Source organism: Strigops habroptila, chromosome 5 (genome assembly GCF_004027225.2).
Source record: "Strigops habroptila isolate Jane chromosome 5, bStrHab1.2.pri, whole genome shotgun sequence".
NCBI lineage: Eukaryota > Metazoa > Chordata > Aves > Psittaciformes > Psittacidae > Strigops > Strigops habroptila.
Genome location: NC_044281.2, coordinates 6,678,286 through 6,694,986, shown reverse-complemented (window position 1 = coordinate 6,694,986; position 16,701 = coordinate 6,678,286). Strand labels below are relative to the sequence as shown.

The window sequence follows — 16,701 nt, the reverse complement described above, 5'->3', positions numbered from 1 at the left end:
TGTGCTTTACTAGTCAGGTACTGAAATCATACAGTGGAGGATTTTTCTCTTAGTTAGGGTTTGTGTAATCTATGAAGAGGACACACCGTGAATGTTAAAGTATCTCCCTCTGTTTGAGAATAATCTCTGGTGGATATTTGCTCAAGAAAGCTTAAAAGTTTCTTCTGAGTGTTAAGAAAATAAGCAAGTTTGTTCCTGGAGATGTTCACAGAAAGCTGGCCTGACACTGTCTGAAACTCACCCTTTCAGAGCATATTTACAGTTTTCTTGTCATTTACTCAGCTCAAGCCCTAAGAGATGTATGAGACTATAGCAGTGTTGGTTTTCATTTAATCTGTTTAGAAGGCGATCCAAAACCCTGTGAAGCCAGTGGATTCTTTTTACTTGGTGTTGGCATTGACATCAGTCATTTGGAAGCAATCCAGTTGCTAGTCATGTCTTTTCAGGCAGTTTCCGCTGTATCTCAAGAGGTGTTGTAGCTGAATACAGATTTTATACCAAATTTCTCAGGAATTCTTCCCAACAGGGATGCTTGAGGTTGAACTAATGCTATGCTCAATCATATTTGAACCTTACATTTCTGTCTTATGGCATATAAACACTGAAAACCAGGACTTTCTCTGGCTCCCAGGAAGGTCAGGAGTGAGGTTCCCATTGGTTTAAGTGGGTGTCGAACCATGTCCATAATTTTTTTAGTTTCTCTAAATAATTTCAATTGTAAACCACAGTGCAAAACAAGCAGCTCTTGGACAGGGTCCTTAAGGAATGAAAGCTGATGGCCATTGTACATGAAGAGCAGACCAGACATCTGAAAATCAGGTTGCCAATACTTGTCCTTAATTAAGATGAATATCATGGTACTTATCATTTAATAAGCTTGTTTTTTCAGAACATGTTTCCTACTAATGCAGTTTTGCATGGCTATACACCAAACCTGGCATTCTAATCTTCAGTGGAAATTAAAAGTGTTCCCATACTTCCTTGTTCTTTAAAGCTCATTCATGCAGCTTCTCTCTTTTTCCAGTCCTTTTGCTCTGCTGTACTCACAGCTATTCACATATACCATAAGCAAATAATCATATCCTACTCCATAGAATGACTATTATTAGTAACATAACTGATTTTGACCCTGGGCAGTCTGTTTCATTTCAACTAGCTATTGTCTCACCCTGGGCCTTGAATCACACTTTTCTGGGAGACAGCCCAGGAAGGATTTAACTTTAAAAAAGGAGCTAAGAACTGGCTGGTTACAGCCAAAAGTGGGAAATTTCTCCCCTTTCAACAGCTCACAGAATGGATGTCCATAACTGCAGACATCAACATGCAGTTTTCTGCATTATATGTAGACATCAAACAGGCAGGTGTCTCAAGCAGCTGTTGCAGTCTGGTCTGGACCAACTTTTCTAAGCCTATCAGTAAAAGCTATTTTTAATACCCACTAAAAATACCAACCAAAATGGTTACTTGGCAAAAGTGTTTTCCCATACAAGTGGAGCTTAACCCTGCGCTGCAGGCCAGCCACTGCTGGCTGCAAAGCATGACCATGGAGGTCACTGCAGAGCAGTACGTGGCTTTCTACATCTAGGGATGCATGGGAGCATCTCTGTGGAATGGGGGATTGCTGTCACTAAGGGGGTGATAGCACTGGATGTCAAAGCCCACTTAAAGTACCAGAAAGCGGAAGCATTCCCCAAAGCTTCGTTAGAAAGCCTCAAGTAATTGTGTGTTGACTTGCAGACAAGGAAGATGTCTATAGGTGTAATTCAGTATTGCTCCATCAAAATCTATGAAGCTGCCTTTTGATAGCTAAGGGTCTGGCCCAGAGCATGCAACTCTGGCACTGGCAGCCATTGAAAACATCTGCCATGGCAGAGGCTGAGCCCCATTGATAAACCTGACATTTAAAAGACTTTTCAATACACATCAGAAACTTCCCCTGCCCAATTTAGTCATTTTCAGCAAGGTCCTTGTTACTTCTGTGCTGACTACACTCTTTCTCATCTCTTTTTCTCATCCTTCCTCCTAACCATGTTTACATGCGTGTACAGCGTATGCTGTATGCACACATGAAGAAAAATAATCCATGTTTGTTTTCTGTGATGTCTCATGTTATTTTCTGTGCTCTACTGCAGTTCAAGTAACCAAAAGGGATATCATCTTTCTTTTGGATGGATCACTCAACGTCGGAAATGCCAACTTCCCCTTTGTGCGTGACTTTGTTGCCACCCTAGTTAACTACCTTGATGTCGGCAGTGACAAAATGCGAGTTGGCTTAGTGCAATTTAGTGACACTCCTAAAACAGAGTTCTTTCTATATTCGTACCAAACCAAATCAGACATAATTCAACGTATGGGGCAGCTGAGGCCCAAGGGGGGGTCAGTGCTGAACACTGGCTCTGCACTGAACTTTGTGCTTTCGAATCACTTCACGGAAGCTGGTGGGAGCAGAATAAATGAACAAGTGCCGCAGGTCCTAGTCCTGGTGACGGCAGGGAGGTCTGCTGATCCCTTCCTGCAAGTTTCCAATGAATTAGCTCGGGCCGGAGTGATGACTTTTGCTGTTGGAGTTAGGAGTGCGGATAAGGCAGAACTTGAACAGATTGCCTTTAATCCAAGAATGGTATATTTTATGGATGATTTCAGTGCTCTGACAGCTTTACCCCAGGAGTTAAATAAGCCTATAACAACATATGTTAGTGGAGGTGTGGAAGAGGTTCCACTCGCCCCAACAGGTAATACCTACCTTCCTGGATGTTGACTGCATTAAGTTACTCTTGTTTCTCTTGACTGTTTGTTCCCAATGTACACCTTCACATCTGTCCAAGGCCCTGAGTCATCAAAGCAGTTCAGGCTGTGTTTAACCATCAGTACATAGCTTGACACTGGCAGCTCTTCATTTTGTTCAATTCATTTCTAACACGTTTTAAGGTCAGCACAATTTTAAGCCTTTTGGCAGGTCAGAGCTGACAGAGGATCCAAGCGAGTTTACACCCACCCGCCACTCAGGTGGTCCCTTTCTGTTGCCATAATAATGTCACAACCTGTAAATGCATCTTTGGCACTAAGTCAGGCAATGGGAACATATACTTTTGGCCACAAGGAGTGATGTGGAAAGGTTAAAGTTTCACCAAAGAGCACAGAAGAGCAGAGGTCCAGCCAGGTACAGGTGGCTGAATCCTTCCTCAGAGCCACTTTGTCAAAATGCTGTTATCAGGCTGTCACAGAGGCTGAAGTTGACTCCAGATATTCAAAGTTATCCTCCAACATTAAACTCTAAAGTTGTTGGAAAACTTAACCATTTTTAAACAGGTATTTGCTCACTATTTCCCTTATTGTGGCTATGTGCATATCAAGACTTAAGAACAACCAGGATTGTTTAGTATGGAAAGGACACCATTAAGATTAATATGAAAGATGTTAAGACACACAGATATGAGATGCTTGGTTTTCCCTTGGATGTTCAATGAGATTTAAAAGGGCATCAAATGGAAACAGGTAAAAGGCTTTTTCTCCTCCCAAAGTCATAACTAGCCTATGGATTTGAATGCTTCTTGTCGTGCAACTAGGAGAAGTACTTTAAGAGAATACCGAATACACTCTCTGTGTGTGCGTATGTATGTATGAACTAATATCTATTTGTTATCTACTAAGCCTTTAAATAGAAAGAAACCCCACGACCCTCTATTACCAGCATATTGCTAGACTGGCCTGATCTGAAACTGCCAATTTATGATATGAATGATATGATGCAATACAATGTACGATATGACTATCTGGTGCTTGAATTTACTGAGTCCTAGGGTAGAGATGTCCTTGCTTCCCCTTCTTCCTCAGATAAATAAGTCAAAGGTGCTGTTTAGTCCTGTAGCCTTTGAATACTTTGTTAAATGAAAATCACTCACTTCGCATATTGAAACCCAGCTAATTTGCAGAGAAGTTTCTAGGATGATGTTTAAGAAGAAAAATGCCTTCATCTCTGTTTTTCCCCTCTTTTCATTTGTGAATTTATTCTAGAAAGCAAGAAAGATATTTTATTCCTGATTGATGGCTCAGCCAACCTCTTGGGTAGCTTTCCTGCTGTCCGGGACTTTGTACACAAAGTCATTTCTGACCTGAACGTGGGTCCTGATGCCACACGAGTAGCTGTAGTTCAGTTCAGTGACACCATCCAAGTTGAATTTGACTTTGCTGAACTCCCATCTAAGCAAGACATGCTTCTCAAAGTGAAAAGGATGAAGATAAAAACTGGGAAGCAATTGAACATTGGAGCTGCACTGGATGAGGCTATAAGAAGGCTGTTTGTGAAGGAAGCTGGAAGCAGGATTGAGGAAGGAGTTCCTCAGTTTTTGGTCCTCCTTGCTGCTGGAAGATCAACCGATGATGTGGAGCAACCGTCAGATGCTCTGAAGCAAACTGGAGTTGTGACCTTTGTTATCAAAGCCAAAAACGCTGACCCCGTAGAGCTGGAAAGGATCGTGTATGCCCCACAGTTCATCCTGAACGTCGACTCCCTCCCTCGGATTTCAGAGCTTCAGCCAGACATAGTCAACCTCTTGAAGACTGTCCAGCTTCAGCCAACAGGTACAGGGACTCCCAGGGTTTCCAAGAGGCTGAAAGACACCACTTACATGCCCCCCTCAATTTGGTAACTGGGGCAATTGGCTCTGGTGATGTTTAAAACCATTACGTAGAAACTGCTCCTCTGGTCAGACCCTGATCCAGCAAAGAAGGTCCAAACTGAATTTTAAAGATGAGTAAGGAAAAAGCCTTTTGTTCAGCTGCAGGAGCTGCAGTAAGTGCTGTTACTGGTGTATAAAACCTGGTAGAAACCTGAAATACCACAGAGTCGTTGCCCCAGAGATCTTCCATAAGTTGATGTGCAATGCTGGCCAAGGGCTACAAGAAGCAAATAAAGGCTTGTCTCAATTTCTCTTTCCACCCTCCCTTTTCTGGAGGAGTGATAGGGAGCAAGAAGCACTGCATGCACTGGATTCACTCTCGCTCCATTATTTCTCACAGGATATGGCGGCAGTTTCTACGTTTTGTACCTATGCACCAGTAAATCAGATGCTCTTGGCTCAGTTACCATCACAGCCTCCATAGATGAGTATGGATTAATTGAAGAATAAAAAAATAAATCATAAAAAGAATCACACAGCCACCATTACAAATCACATTGTGGTACTGGAAATGATGCAGGTCCAGCTGTGTGATTTCCTAAGGCAGCCCTACCTTGGGTATTAACCTATCTCCCAACAGCAGGTGGAGAAAAGGAAAAGTGTAATAACATCCATGTCATCTCTCCATACAACTCCTGGGCAGATGGACTTAGAATCATAGAAACATAAAAAAGAAGGGCTGGAAGGGATCTCAGGGTGCCATCAGCTACATACCCCTGTCCCGAACAGGATGTTCTTGTCCAGAACCTGAAAACCCTCCAGCGGAGGACATTTCCCAGCAATCTGTTCGATTGCTTTTATCTGTATCAATAAGTACTTTTTCTTAATGTCAAGCCTCTGCCCCCCTAGTCATAGTTTAAGCCTTTTACATCTCCTTCAGCTCAAGAAGGATACAGAAGTCAGCTCATTCCCGTATTTTGTGTGACAGCGTTTCATTTACTTTAAGCTTGCCATGTATGCCTTTTCTTGGTCCTCACGTCACCAGCTGTGTACCCAGCTCATTCAATCTTTCCTTGTAGGTCTCGTAGGTCTTTTCTACCTTTTCACCCTTGTCTTTCCAATATTAGCCTGCTCCAAATGACCAGAGTGTAACAATGGTATCCACTGGTCATCTCTTACCCTGTCCTTTCCATGTGAAGTCATTGCCCTTCCTATATTTGTGCAGCTTCTGCCTCAACATAGACTAAGACTAGTGGACTAGTGCTCTTGAACTGCTCCCTCCTTTTCAAACCATTTCTGTCTTGTCAAGATCACTCTCAATCCCTTTGATCACCAAGTACTGTGAATAATTGGGCCATTTGCTCACAAATAGCTGCATCCACCTACTTCTCCTAATATTCTTGGCTAAAAGACAGCCACCTTATAAGAGTACCCATATTTTTTTCTTCTTTATCTGGTACCCAGACACTTTTGATAGGATTCTCTTCTGCTGCTCCTGAACTTTAGAAAAGGTGTATGAAATGGGGATGCACCAGGCAATGTCTGCTCCCTCTTATCTGTATGACTCAACACAAGCTATATTGTCATTCCAGTCCTATGCATTAGCCCACCAAGTTTCCAACATTCCTCTTAAGTAATAAACTTGATCTGAAGTTTGCATTAAGTCTTCAACTGCCTTTGTTAACTCCAGAATTCATAAGCAGATATTTAAGATTTTCTTCAGAGGGGCTGATCATGCTCCTGCTTGTCCCACTTGACCCTGCTATAAACAAGCCAATGGCGCTTTTGGAGATACCATCCATCAGATGCTGTTTGAGAGGCAGTGATGTTTTCTGCTTGGCTGAGCCAAAGCTTTGCAATTCTGTTAGTCAATAGCAGAATGTGTCAACAGTTCTCTGATCTTTGGCATTTCAGTCTTGTTTGTTTTGTTTTAAAGAAAGAACATTTGGTCAGAATTCAGATTTTTGGGGGCTTGAAGTTAGTAAAAATATAAAATCAGTAAAAAAAAAAAATCCAGTGTCCGTCATTTTAGAAAAGCATTTCAGGGTTTTCACTTGGGTGTCTTTTCCAGCAATTTTTTATTCTGTGTGAGCATGAGCAGGATTATTTATTTCTAAGTTCAGTGAGGCCTCAGGAAAGCTCTCCACCTCTCATTGGCTCCCTGTGAGCACCTTCTCTCAGTATGCCATTTCGTTCAGAAACTCAGTTTTCTCTGGGAGCAGAAGATTCCTGATGCCCCAGACTCCTGTTGCATATTGCAAAGCCATATATACCATCTTCCCAGCCCCACTGGGAGCAGCCAGCTTCTCCCAGCCTCAAGTAGGAGATGGCACCCGGAGTCCCTTGGCACCCTGTTTTCTATGGCTCTATGATTCTATGACTCGGTGGGTAAGGCATGGCACGTGTTGCACTGTGTTTTCCACTGACTTCCACCCGTCTGCCTCTTCACCGGGGATTGCATCTGATGGCAAAGGAACTGAACCATCTGTCCTGACTCCTTGGTTTCCCCTCCCTGAGCTTTTGTACTCCTTCAGTTCAATGTATGTAGAGAGTAATAATCACTGCAAAAGAGAATCTTACTTATTCCCCCCTTCTCTTACTTGTCTCGAACAGTAGTTGAGAGAGGTGAGAAGAAGGATGTGGTGTTTCTAATCGATGGCTCAGATGGTGTCAGAAGAGGTTTCCCTCTGCTGAAGACCTTTGTCCAAAGAGTTGTTGAAAGCCTGGATATCGGTCGTGACAAGGTCCGTGTCGCTGTTGCACAGTACAGCAATGTCATACAACCTGAGTTCTTACTTGACACCCACGAAGACAAAGCAGATCTCATCAGTGCCATCCAGGAGCTGAAGGTTATGGGAGGCTCTCCTCTGAACACTGGAGCAGCCCTCGACTATCTCATCAAGAATGTGTTCACTGTGTCAAGCGGCAGCAGGATAGCGGAAGGCGTCCCACAGTTCCTGATCCTGCTGACTGCTGACCGGTCCCAGGATGATGTAAGGAGGCCCTCAGTGGTGCTGAAGACAAGTGGCACCGTGCCCTTCGGCATTGGGATTGGAAATGCTGACATCACAGAGCTGCAGACCATTTCCTTCCTCCCAGATTTTGCTATTTCTGTGCCCGACTTCAGCCAGCTGGATACAGTGCAGCAGGTCGTCTCGAACAGAGTCATCCGGCTGACCAAGAAAGAGATAGAGTCACTTGCCCCTGATCTGGTTTTTACATCACCCAGCCCAGGTGAGAAGATGTTTGTGTCTGCACCGAGAGCCAGCGGCAAAATATGATGTTTAGTAACATCATGGTTGCAACACAAACTGAGAAAAGCAAGTGGTCCCAGCTAAGATTCCAAGTCCATTTTGGTCTCAGTGTTGATGTACTTTAGGGGTAGTAGGAGCTGTGTAGCTAATCTGAGCCACCACCTTTAAGCCCAGTTCCTCAAGGTCATCCCTGTTGTATCCACATGGAAGACCCACAAAATAAATGCTAGTACTTTAATCTTGTTCTAAGTTGTGATGGATTTTAGGTCCATGCTATTCCTTGTGGAATGGAAATGGCGTCATTTAGATGCCATAGGGACATCTTCACACCACTATAAATCAAGGTCAGCTTTCTGCTAAATGTGACACCTGCTGATGTGTGTTATATTTGCCACACTCATTTACTGGGGGAAGGGAAGCTGGAAGCAGGCATCAAGAAAAGGATCAGATCTTCCATTTCTGGTCTCGCTCGGAATGAAATCCTGCCAGCTTATGCCTGGGGTGAAGGGTACCCACCCCAGATCAGTCCCTCTGAAGTCCACCTTCCTACTCTATCAGCTCCTTCCCTTCAGAACCAGACTGCTTTCCTCCATTCCCATTTGTCAGTGTGATATTCAGCAATAATTGAGGCTCTGTCCTGAATTACCACTGCAGAAAACTTGATTAGGAAGCAGAAACTTATCCTGGAAAGGCAGAAGCTGAGAGAATAGTAGGATAGAAGCTTTCTTAGAGGACAAAGCCAAAGAAAGAGGGGTGGTACTGAGTGTAAAACAACCTCAGACAACTTGCTCTGAGTAAAGAATGTCACCAGGCTACATTTCCTTGCGTGGAGATCCCAGAAGGAATTATTGTTGCAGGTTTCCCCTGCTCCCTCTTGCTTCCTTTGCTCTGGAAGTTGCTTTTCTTGCACTTCCTGGGGATGTGCCTAGCAGACTGGTCCTGTCTCTGGGTTGAACCCAGAGCTGCCTGCTGGGACTCACAGGAGATATCACAAGCAATGAAACAATGAGCATCCTCCCCATGGCCAAAGACATGGGCCAGTGATGTAGATAATGACCATAGTTGTTCTCCATAAGCAATGTGTGATGCATCTTCTGACCACTGCCTTCTTTCCTGCAGCGGGTGTGAAGAGGGACGTCGTGTTCATGGTGGATGGTTCCCGCTATGCTGCCCAGGAGTTCTACCTCATCCGTGATCTCATTGAAAGGATAGTGAACAACCTGGATGTGGGCTTTGACACCACCAGGATTTCGGTGGTCCAGTTCAGCGAGCACCCACATGTGGAGTTCCTGCTCAACGCGCACTCCACCAAGGATGAGGTGCAGAGTGCTGTGAGGAGGCTCCGGCCGCAGGGTGGCCAGCAGGTGAACACGGGGGAGGCCCTTGAGTTTGTGGCAAAGACCATCTTCACCCGGCCCTCCGGGAGCCGCATAGAGGAGGGCGTCCCTCAGTTTCTGGTCATCCTCTCCTCCCGCAAGTCCGACGATGACTTAGAGTACCCATCACAGCAAGTCAAACAAGTGGGGGTGGCACCTATGGTGGTAGCGAAGAATGTGGATCCTGAGGAGATGGTGCAGATTTCTCTTAGTCCTGATTATGTATTCCAAGTCTCCAGCTTCCAGGAACTGCCCAGCCTCGAGCAGAAGCTGCTGACTCCTATTGAAACCCTGACTGGAGACCAAATCAGGCGGCTGCTGGGAGATGTGCAACCCTCTGTAGGTAAGGCTCTGTCAACACCAACTGCCTCTGTGTTGCTGTTCAAGCAAATGTTGCCCAAACGTGTAAATAACTTTTCATTCCTTCTCTATAAACCAAGGGTTTCCTCAGTTAAAAGCAAAAGTGTAGCACATGTACAGTTTTGGAAGGAAACTTTCAGATATGTAGAAATTCAACCCAGGTACCTAAATACATTATAACTCATGATTTTCAAGTCAAGTGCCTAAGTATGTTATCTATTTTGATTTAAGTCAAATACCACAATATGTACAATTGTTTCATCCCATTTAGCAGCTATCTAGGAAAGAGAAATAAATCTGGGGCAAAATGAAGCTGGAAACACTGACAAATCCAGAGAGGAGTGTTAATGAACAAAACAGTTAAGGCTCTGAGTAATGCACGATTTGAGCATGAGGCAGACTGTTAATACACACTTGCACACAAGTTCTTTTGGAGAGGCTCCTCAAAGCACCATGCCTAAAGTTGGCTAAAATATGCTTTGCAGTTTTACATCACACAACAGATGATAGCACAAAAATCCTTCAGCAAAGCTTAAGCAAAGATGTGGCACATAATTTCCTCTCTTCTTGCTTTATTTCTGCAGATATTTCTGGTGATGAAAAGGACATAGTTTTCCTCATTGACACCTCCGACAGTGTCAGGCCCGATGGGCTTGCTCACATTCGGGATTTCATCAGCAGAATTGTTCAGCAGCTGGAAGTGGGGCCAAACAAAGTGCGAATTGGTGTGGTGCAGTTCAGCAATAACGTCTTCCCTGAGTTCTACCTGAAGACCCACAGGTCCAAAAATGCTGTCCTGCAAGCCATCCGCCGCTTGAGGCTTAGAGGGGGGTCCCCTCTGAATGCTGGAAAAGCCCTAGACTACGTGGTGAAGAACTACTTCATCAAGTCTGCAGGGAGCAGGATAGAAGATGGAGTGCCCCAGCACCTCGTTGTCATCCTTGGAGACCGGTCCCAGGATGACGTGAACAGGCCTGCTAATGTGATCACTTCAACGAGCATTAAACCTCTGGGTGTTGGAGCCAGGAATGTGGACAGGAACCAGCTGCAGGTCATTACCAATGATCCTGAGCGCGTGCTTGTGGTACAGGACTTCCCAGGACTCCCAACTTTGGAAAAGAAGGTGCAGAGTATTCTTGAAGAGCTTCCAGTACCTACAACAGAAACCCCTGGATTTCCAGGACCTGGTAAGACTCCTATTCATCCTGCAGACTTTTCTGGACAGAGCACAGATAAAATTTGTTTAATGTGAAAATGTTTCCATACTAACACTTTTTGAATCCCAACCCTTTAATTGCATTGATTTGAAGAACACTCAGAAGATGACTTTGTTAAGCATATGAAAGAATAGAGTTAAATTTGAATTGAGATGATGGTGTCTATCACAAAACCAAGTAATGTTGTATGAAGTGTAGTAAGTGTTGTATAAAACGTTTCTTCTTGTATGTATATATAATTATAGAATGGTTTGGGTTGGAAGGAACCTTAAAACTTGTCCAGTTCCAACCCCCTGCCATGGGCAAGGACACCTTCCACTAGAGCAGGTTGCTCCAAGCCCCTTCCAACCCACCAGGGATGGGGCAGCCACAGCTTCTCTGGGCACCCTGTGCCAGTGCCTCATCACCTTCACAGGGAAGAATTTCTTCCTAATATCTAATCTAAATAAGGCGAGAGAAACACAGTGCTACTTCACAAAGCACTAAGAATCACAAATATCATGGATGCTGCAAACAATTATTAATAACCATTTTCTTTGTAATCTTTTCAGGAGGAAAAAAGCAAGCTGACATTGTGTTTTTGCTGGATGGCTCCATCAACCTGGGGAGAGATAACTTCCAAGAAGTTCTCCAGTTTGTCTACTCTGTGGTGGATGCCATTTATAGGGATGGTGACTCTATCCAGGTAGGACTGGCCCAGTACAATTCGGATGTCACTGATGAGTTTTTCCTCAAGGACTACTCCACCAAACCTCAGATTTTAGATGCTATCAACAAAGTCATCTACAAAGGTGGACGAGTGGCAAACACCGGCGCAGCCATCAAGCATATCCAGGCAAATCACTTTGTGAAGGAGGCCGGCAGCAGAATCGACCAGAGAGTGCCCCAGATTGCCTTCATTGTCACGGGCGGGAAGTCCTCAGATGATGGGCCAAGTGCCTCCTTGGAAATCACACGGAAAGGTGTCAAGGTGTTTGCAGTTGGTGTCAAAAACATCGACTTGAAGGAAGTCAGTAGGCTAGCCAGTGAGAGCGCCACGAGCTTCAGAGCATCCACAGCCCAGGAGCTGTCTGAGCTCAACGAGCAGGTTCTAGTTACGTTGGAAGCCGCTATGGAGGAGAAACTGTGCCCAGGAACAACGGACGTTACAAGAGGTAAGTGCCATCCTTTCATAACTTGCTCAGGCCATTCCCGAGGGTGGCTTTTAATATCCGGTGCATGTTGATGGACTCGTCCAGCCTTCTCTTCTGCTTTGCCTATAGCCTGAGGTGCAGCATGAGCTCAGATCTCCTCCATGGGTGTGGTGGTAGGCTGCAAACCTTTGGTATGAGAGCTGCCTGTTCTTGTGCTTCAGTCTACTATATGCATAGTAAGGCAGTTGGACTTCTTGGCCATTCAGTCTCTGGCATGCATGGTGTGCTGGAAATCAGAATTTCTCTTGCCAGACCATCCAAGATGCCCACTTGATCTCATGACAGGTATATGAGAAAAAGCGAGGGTGCTTGTGGTTATAGTTTAAGCTAAAATTACCCTAAGAAGGAATCACATGATTTGGCTACTTCAAAAGCCAAGTGAGGGGAATTGGGGTGAGTAAGCAAGCTGGTATTGCTGTTGGACACAATCCCAGCAGCTGGTTTAACTTACTACAGTACGGCAAGTCCTGCTCCCAGGATAACTGACCACAGCTCAGCCCTCTGGCTTATGAGCAGAGGTGTCTCCTGAACCTCTGGAGAAGCTGAAGGAGAGACACAGCAGCCCTGAGCTGAGTGAGCAGCAGCTCCAGCCAGATGAAAAGCTGAGCACAGGGAAAAGCAAACCGCTGCTGGTGGTAACCATGATTGCAGCACCACTGGGATTAATACTAAAGAAAATTCAAACACCTTCCAGTTTCAGTCTACATAGGCACAGGAGACATTAAATCTGGATGAAAGGCATCCAGCAGCCTGATCTCCCAGTGCTCCAGAACAATGGGCAGCTTAATGGCTGCAGGGTGGCTCCAAGCCCACACTAAATATTCCTGCAGAAAAGCAGACCATGCATCAACTTGTTAGCTCAGGCTGAGTAACTTCAATGCCACTTTCTGACCTAATTCCCAGCCATCCCGTATAAATCCTAGTTACACCTTTCAGGGACTTGAGATCACTCACCTGGTTGTCACCTCCCTCTACATCCCCATGGCTGGAGCATGGTTGCTTTCAGCACAGGCAGTAGGTGCATGCACACTGTGCAGGTATTGACAGGTTTTCGTGCAGTGGAGATAAAACAGCAGTCTTGGCTGATAGACATGCACACTCCTGTTGGGCTTGGTTTGGTCAGCTCCTCCCAGTGCTAAGCAACAAGTGTACAGAAAAACATCAAATAAAGTCAATGAAATGCAGATTTTCCCAGGTTATCGTTGCTGTGATGAAAGGAAGTAGAAGGCACTTGTGGATCAAATGTTGGCAGTGCCTGATGCAGAGTGTCTTCCCTAACGACTGTGCCAGTGGCAGGGGGTTGGAACTAGATGATTTTTAAGGTCTCTTCCAACCCAAACCACTTAATGATTCTAAGACTAACAGAACAATTGGGAAAGTCATTACTTGAAAAACAATTACATTGCTCAATGGTGACGTTCTCCTCTCTTTTTGCATTTGCCTTTCAGACTGTGACTTAGATGTGATACTTGGCTTCGATGTCTCAGATGTTGGGCCTGGCCAAAATATATTCAATTCCCAGAGAGGTCTGGAGTCCAGAGTTGAGTCTGTGCTGAATAGAATAACGCAGATGCAGAGGATCAGCTGCACTGGCAACCAGGAGCCCAATGTCAGGGTGGCCATCATGGCCCAGGCTCGTGGGGGACCCGTGGAGGGACTGGACTTCTCTGAGTACCAGCCTGAACTCTTTGAGAGGTTTCAGGGCATGCGAACCCAGGGGCCCTACTTCCTCACAGCTGATACATTGAGGTCCTACCTGAGCAAGTTCAGATCCTCGCCCTCTGGCAGCACCAAGGTAAGACAAAACTAAGACCACTGGGATGGTGTTGGTCAGGAAAACTGACTTCTGATGTATTGTAATTGGTAAAGCAACTGTTCATTCATAATAAATAAAAACCATTCATTAGATAAATTTATTCATAATGAAGTTGATGACATAAGCCCTACTAGTTTCCTATGCATTGTCAAAGTCCTTTCCTGACAACTACTGAGCACAGCTGCAGCCAGTACCCATGCCTGGTTGCAAATTATTGCTTTCCAGGTATTTCCCTGTTTGAGCTTTAGCGACATACACCTGCATGTTACCATGTGCAGAAACCTGGCACAGAAATGCAAAGCTTCATAGCCTGGAAAGGTGTAGCAATTCCCCCATCTCCTCTCAGATGAAGCATCCCTTGGAAGAAGGCCCTTCAGGTTGCACACTGATTGTGTTTTATACTCAAAAAGTTCTGCGTCTTGACATAAGTTTGTTTCTCTCCCAGGTCATAATCCATTTTACTGATGGTGCAGATGACTCCATAGAAGAGCTGGAGGCCACTTCATCTACTTTGCATGAAGAAGGTAGCTTTTTTACTTTTCAGGGCAGTGATTATGGTCCATGTCAAAATTTGGCCCATTTTATCACCTTTTCTCATGAATTCTTCAGCTTTTGATAGTAATGAATAAGGATTTCATGGTTTCTGCATGCTCTTGCTGTTCTTCATACCTTCCTGTGATATTTAGCTGCCAGCTGGCACCTAAGCGTGTGGGTAATTTGCACTGAATGTGCTTGAAGATGCTTGTTCTCAACTCATCATCTCTCTTGCAATCATAGAAGCGGATAACCACCCGTCCTTACAGGGGTGGGTGCACAGGCTCTGCAGAGCACCTCATCCCATCACGCAGCCCCTTCTGCTTCTCCCCTCTCAGGTGTCAATGCTCTCATCTTCGTTGGGCTGGACCGAGTGAGTGATTTTGACAGAGTGATGCAGCTGGAGTTCGGTCGTGGGTTCACCTACAACAGACCTCTCAGGGTTAATCTGCTGGACCTGGATTTCGAGCTGGCGGAACAGCTCGTAAGTGACTTGGCACAGGCAGGGCTGCCTTGTAATGCTGGAGGAAAGCTGACACTGGATCTCCTGTGGGGCTGAACCGAGGCTGAATTACACCCTCTTGGCTCTGGTCTTCTCCCTGCCCTGCCTCACGTCAGTGCTTTTTACAGATGCCACAGCAAGTAAAGCTAAGAGCAGGCCATGGCGCTGCCTGGTCTCGTACTGCGCCTGAAGCGCTACTCCAGCCAAGGCTACAGTGTGTGGGATTAGGTCGAGTGGGATGCTATAAGATGCCATCAAAAGCTGGTGTGCAAAAAGCCTGCCCTCTACCCGTATTTATATTGTTGGGTTTGTTAACCTTTCGGGTAAAGCACTGTCATGCCTTGTCAGTGCTAAACCTCTTGCAGAAGCCCTGCTTTCTAGGTTTCTTTCTCCAAGTTGATACACTGCCTGTATTTCAGACTTTTAACAGGTGAAGGAGTTATCCTTTCTTCTTCTATTTCTCTCCCATGTATGAAGTCCCTCTCAAGTTTGTTGAGTTAATTTACTATCAGCCTCGGTATGTCTAGTTCCTCCCAACTTCACATCTGCTACCAGCATCATTAAGCTTATTTTCCAGTAGATTTAATAAGATTGGGCTTAACCACTGATCCCTGTGGTATTCTTGCTGGGCCCTTCTCCACAAATCAGCGTGCAGCCACCTGGGAGTAAACCTTGGGTTTGGGGATCAGAGCTAGTCCTCAGCCCGTCCCCAAGTAATTCAGTTGCCTAGGAAATCCTTTCAAGATGTAAATGTGCAAAGCTGGCAGGAAGCATTTGCAGCCAGCAACGTACTTGGCAAAGAAAGTGATTTTTTCCCTTCCTATCGGATGATGCAAAACCAAGCTGTGATTTCTCTGAATCCGTACCTTTTTATTGCTTCTTTCTTTCTTCCTTCCTTTCTTTCTTTCACTCTTTCTTTCTTTCTTTCTTTCTGTCTGTCTGTCTTTCTGTCTTTCTTTTCCTTTTTTGCTGTGTGCTCACAAACTGCTCTCAGCCTGCAGGTCACTGGCCAAGTATTCCCTGCAATGACCTTCTTATGGGCTATTCCACATATGTTTCTTAGGAAATGAGATTGCTCTCTACATTGACAGGCACTGCTCTGGGGACTGATGTACTAAATGCTCTCTACGAATTCTGCCCCAACAGTTCCCATTTAAACCCTTGCCTCTGATGTCCAAAAGAACATTGACTGCTGCTTCCTAATCATGCAACCTAACCAGTCTGCCAATACACGCCTCCTTCTCCTGATGTGTTGTGGGTGTTTAAAGGCAGAGAGACCCCAAAATGCTGCCAGACTGACATTAAGTTTGGCACAGGAGCAATTTCACAGACTTGAGGGTTTGCAGGAGTTATGACGCTGGTGCTCTGCCAGGTTTTAACACCTTTTTGTTGTCTCGTGCATTTTGCTGCAGGACAACATCGCAGAGAGGACTTGCTGCAAGGTCCCATGCAAGTGCTCAGGGCAGAGAGGAGACAGAGGTGTGCCAGGTCCCATAGGACCAAAGGTAAGTCACATCACCTGGGGATGAAGGGTCCCTATGCAAGGTCAGTGTCCATTATGGTGGTGATGGGTGGGTGATGTGTAAACATTGTAATGGGTGATGCTAATGGGAAGTTCATGTCCACTTGTCCCTCATTTTAAAGCTGGTCCTGGGCCACACGTAGTGGTTGAGAGCTGCTGCTCTTCCCTTTACTAACAGCCTTTGGGTTGTAAAGCAACCAAGATGGCAGGGATGAGTGGCTAGAAGGAGGGGGTGAAGTGTCTTGTGAAACAGTTTAGGGATGTCAAAAGGAGATGGTTTCTCTCATCAACTTGTTTACACAGATGAC

General features: G+C 45.2%; 1 protein-coding gene across 9 annotated transcripts in view; it reads left to right on the top strand.

Moving 5' to 3' along the window:
• The window catches only part of COL6A3 (collagen type VI alpha 3 chain), a 61,824-nt gene that overhangs the window by 19,769 nt on the left and 25,354 nt on the right, over positions 1-16,701 (top strand). For 6 of the 9 annotated variants that reach the window (XM_030487560.1, XM_030487559.1, XM_030487558.1 and 3 more), the window contains 10 exons: positions 2,133-2,732; positions 4,015-4,581; positions 7,233-7,853; positions 8,993-9,592; positions 10,194-10,796; positions 11,378-11,980; positions 13,468-13,814; positions 14,281-14,359; positions 14,708-14,853; positions 16,284-16,376. In XM_030487560.1, the coding sequence (XP_030343420.1) occupies positions 2,133-2,732; positions 4,015-4,581; positions 7,233-7,853; positions 8,993-9,592; positions 10,194-10,796; positions 11,378-11,980; positions 13,468-13,814; positions 14,281-14,359; positions 14,708-14,853; positions 16,284-16,376 (4,259 nt within the window). The remainder of the gene's footprint in view (positions 1-2,132; positions 2,733-4,014; positions 4,582-7,232; positions 7,854-8,992; positions 9,593-10,193; positions 10,797-11,377; positions 11,981-13,467; positions 13,815-14,280; positions 14,360-14,707; positions 14,854-16,283; positions 16,377-16,701) is intronic. The other 3 variants (XM_030487557.1, XM_030487561.1, XM_030487562.1) reach the window with 3 other exon arrangements.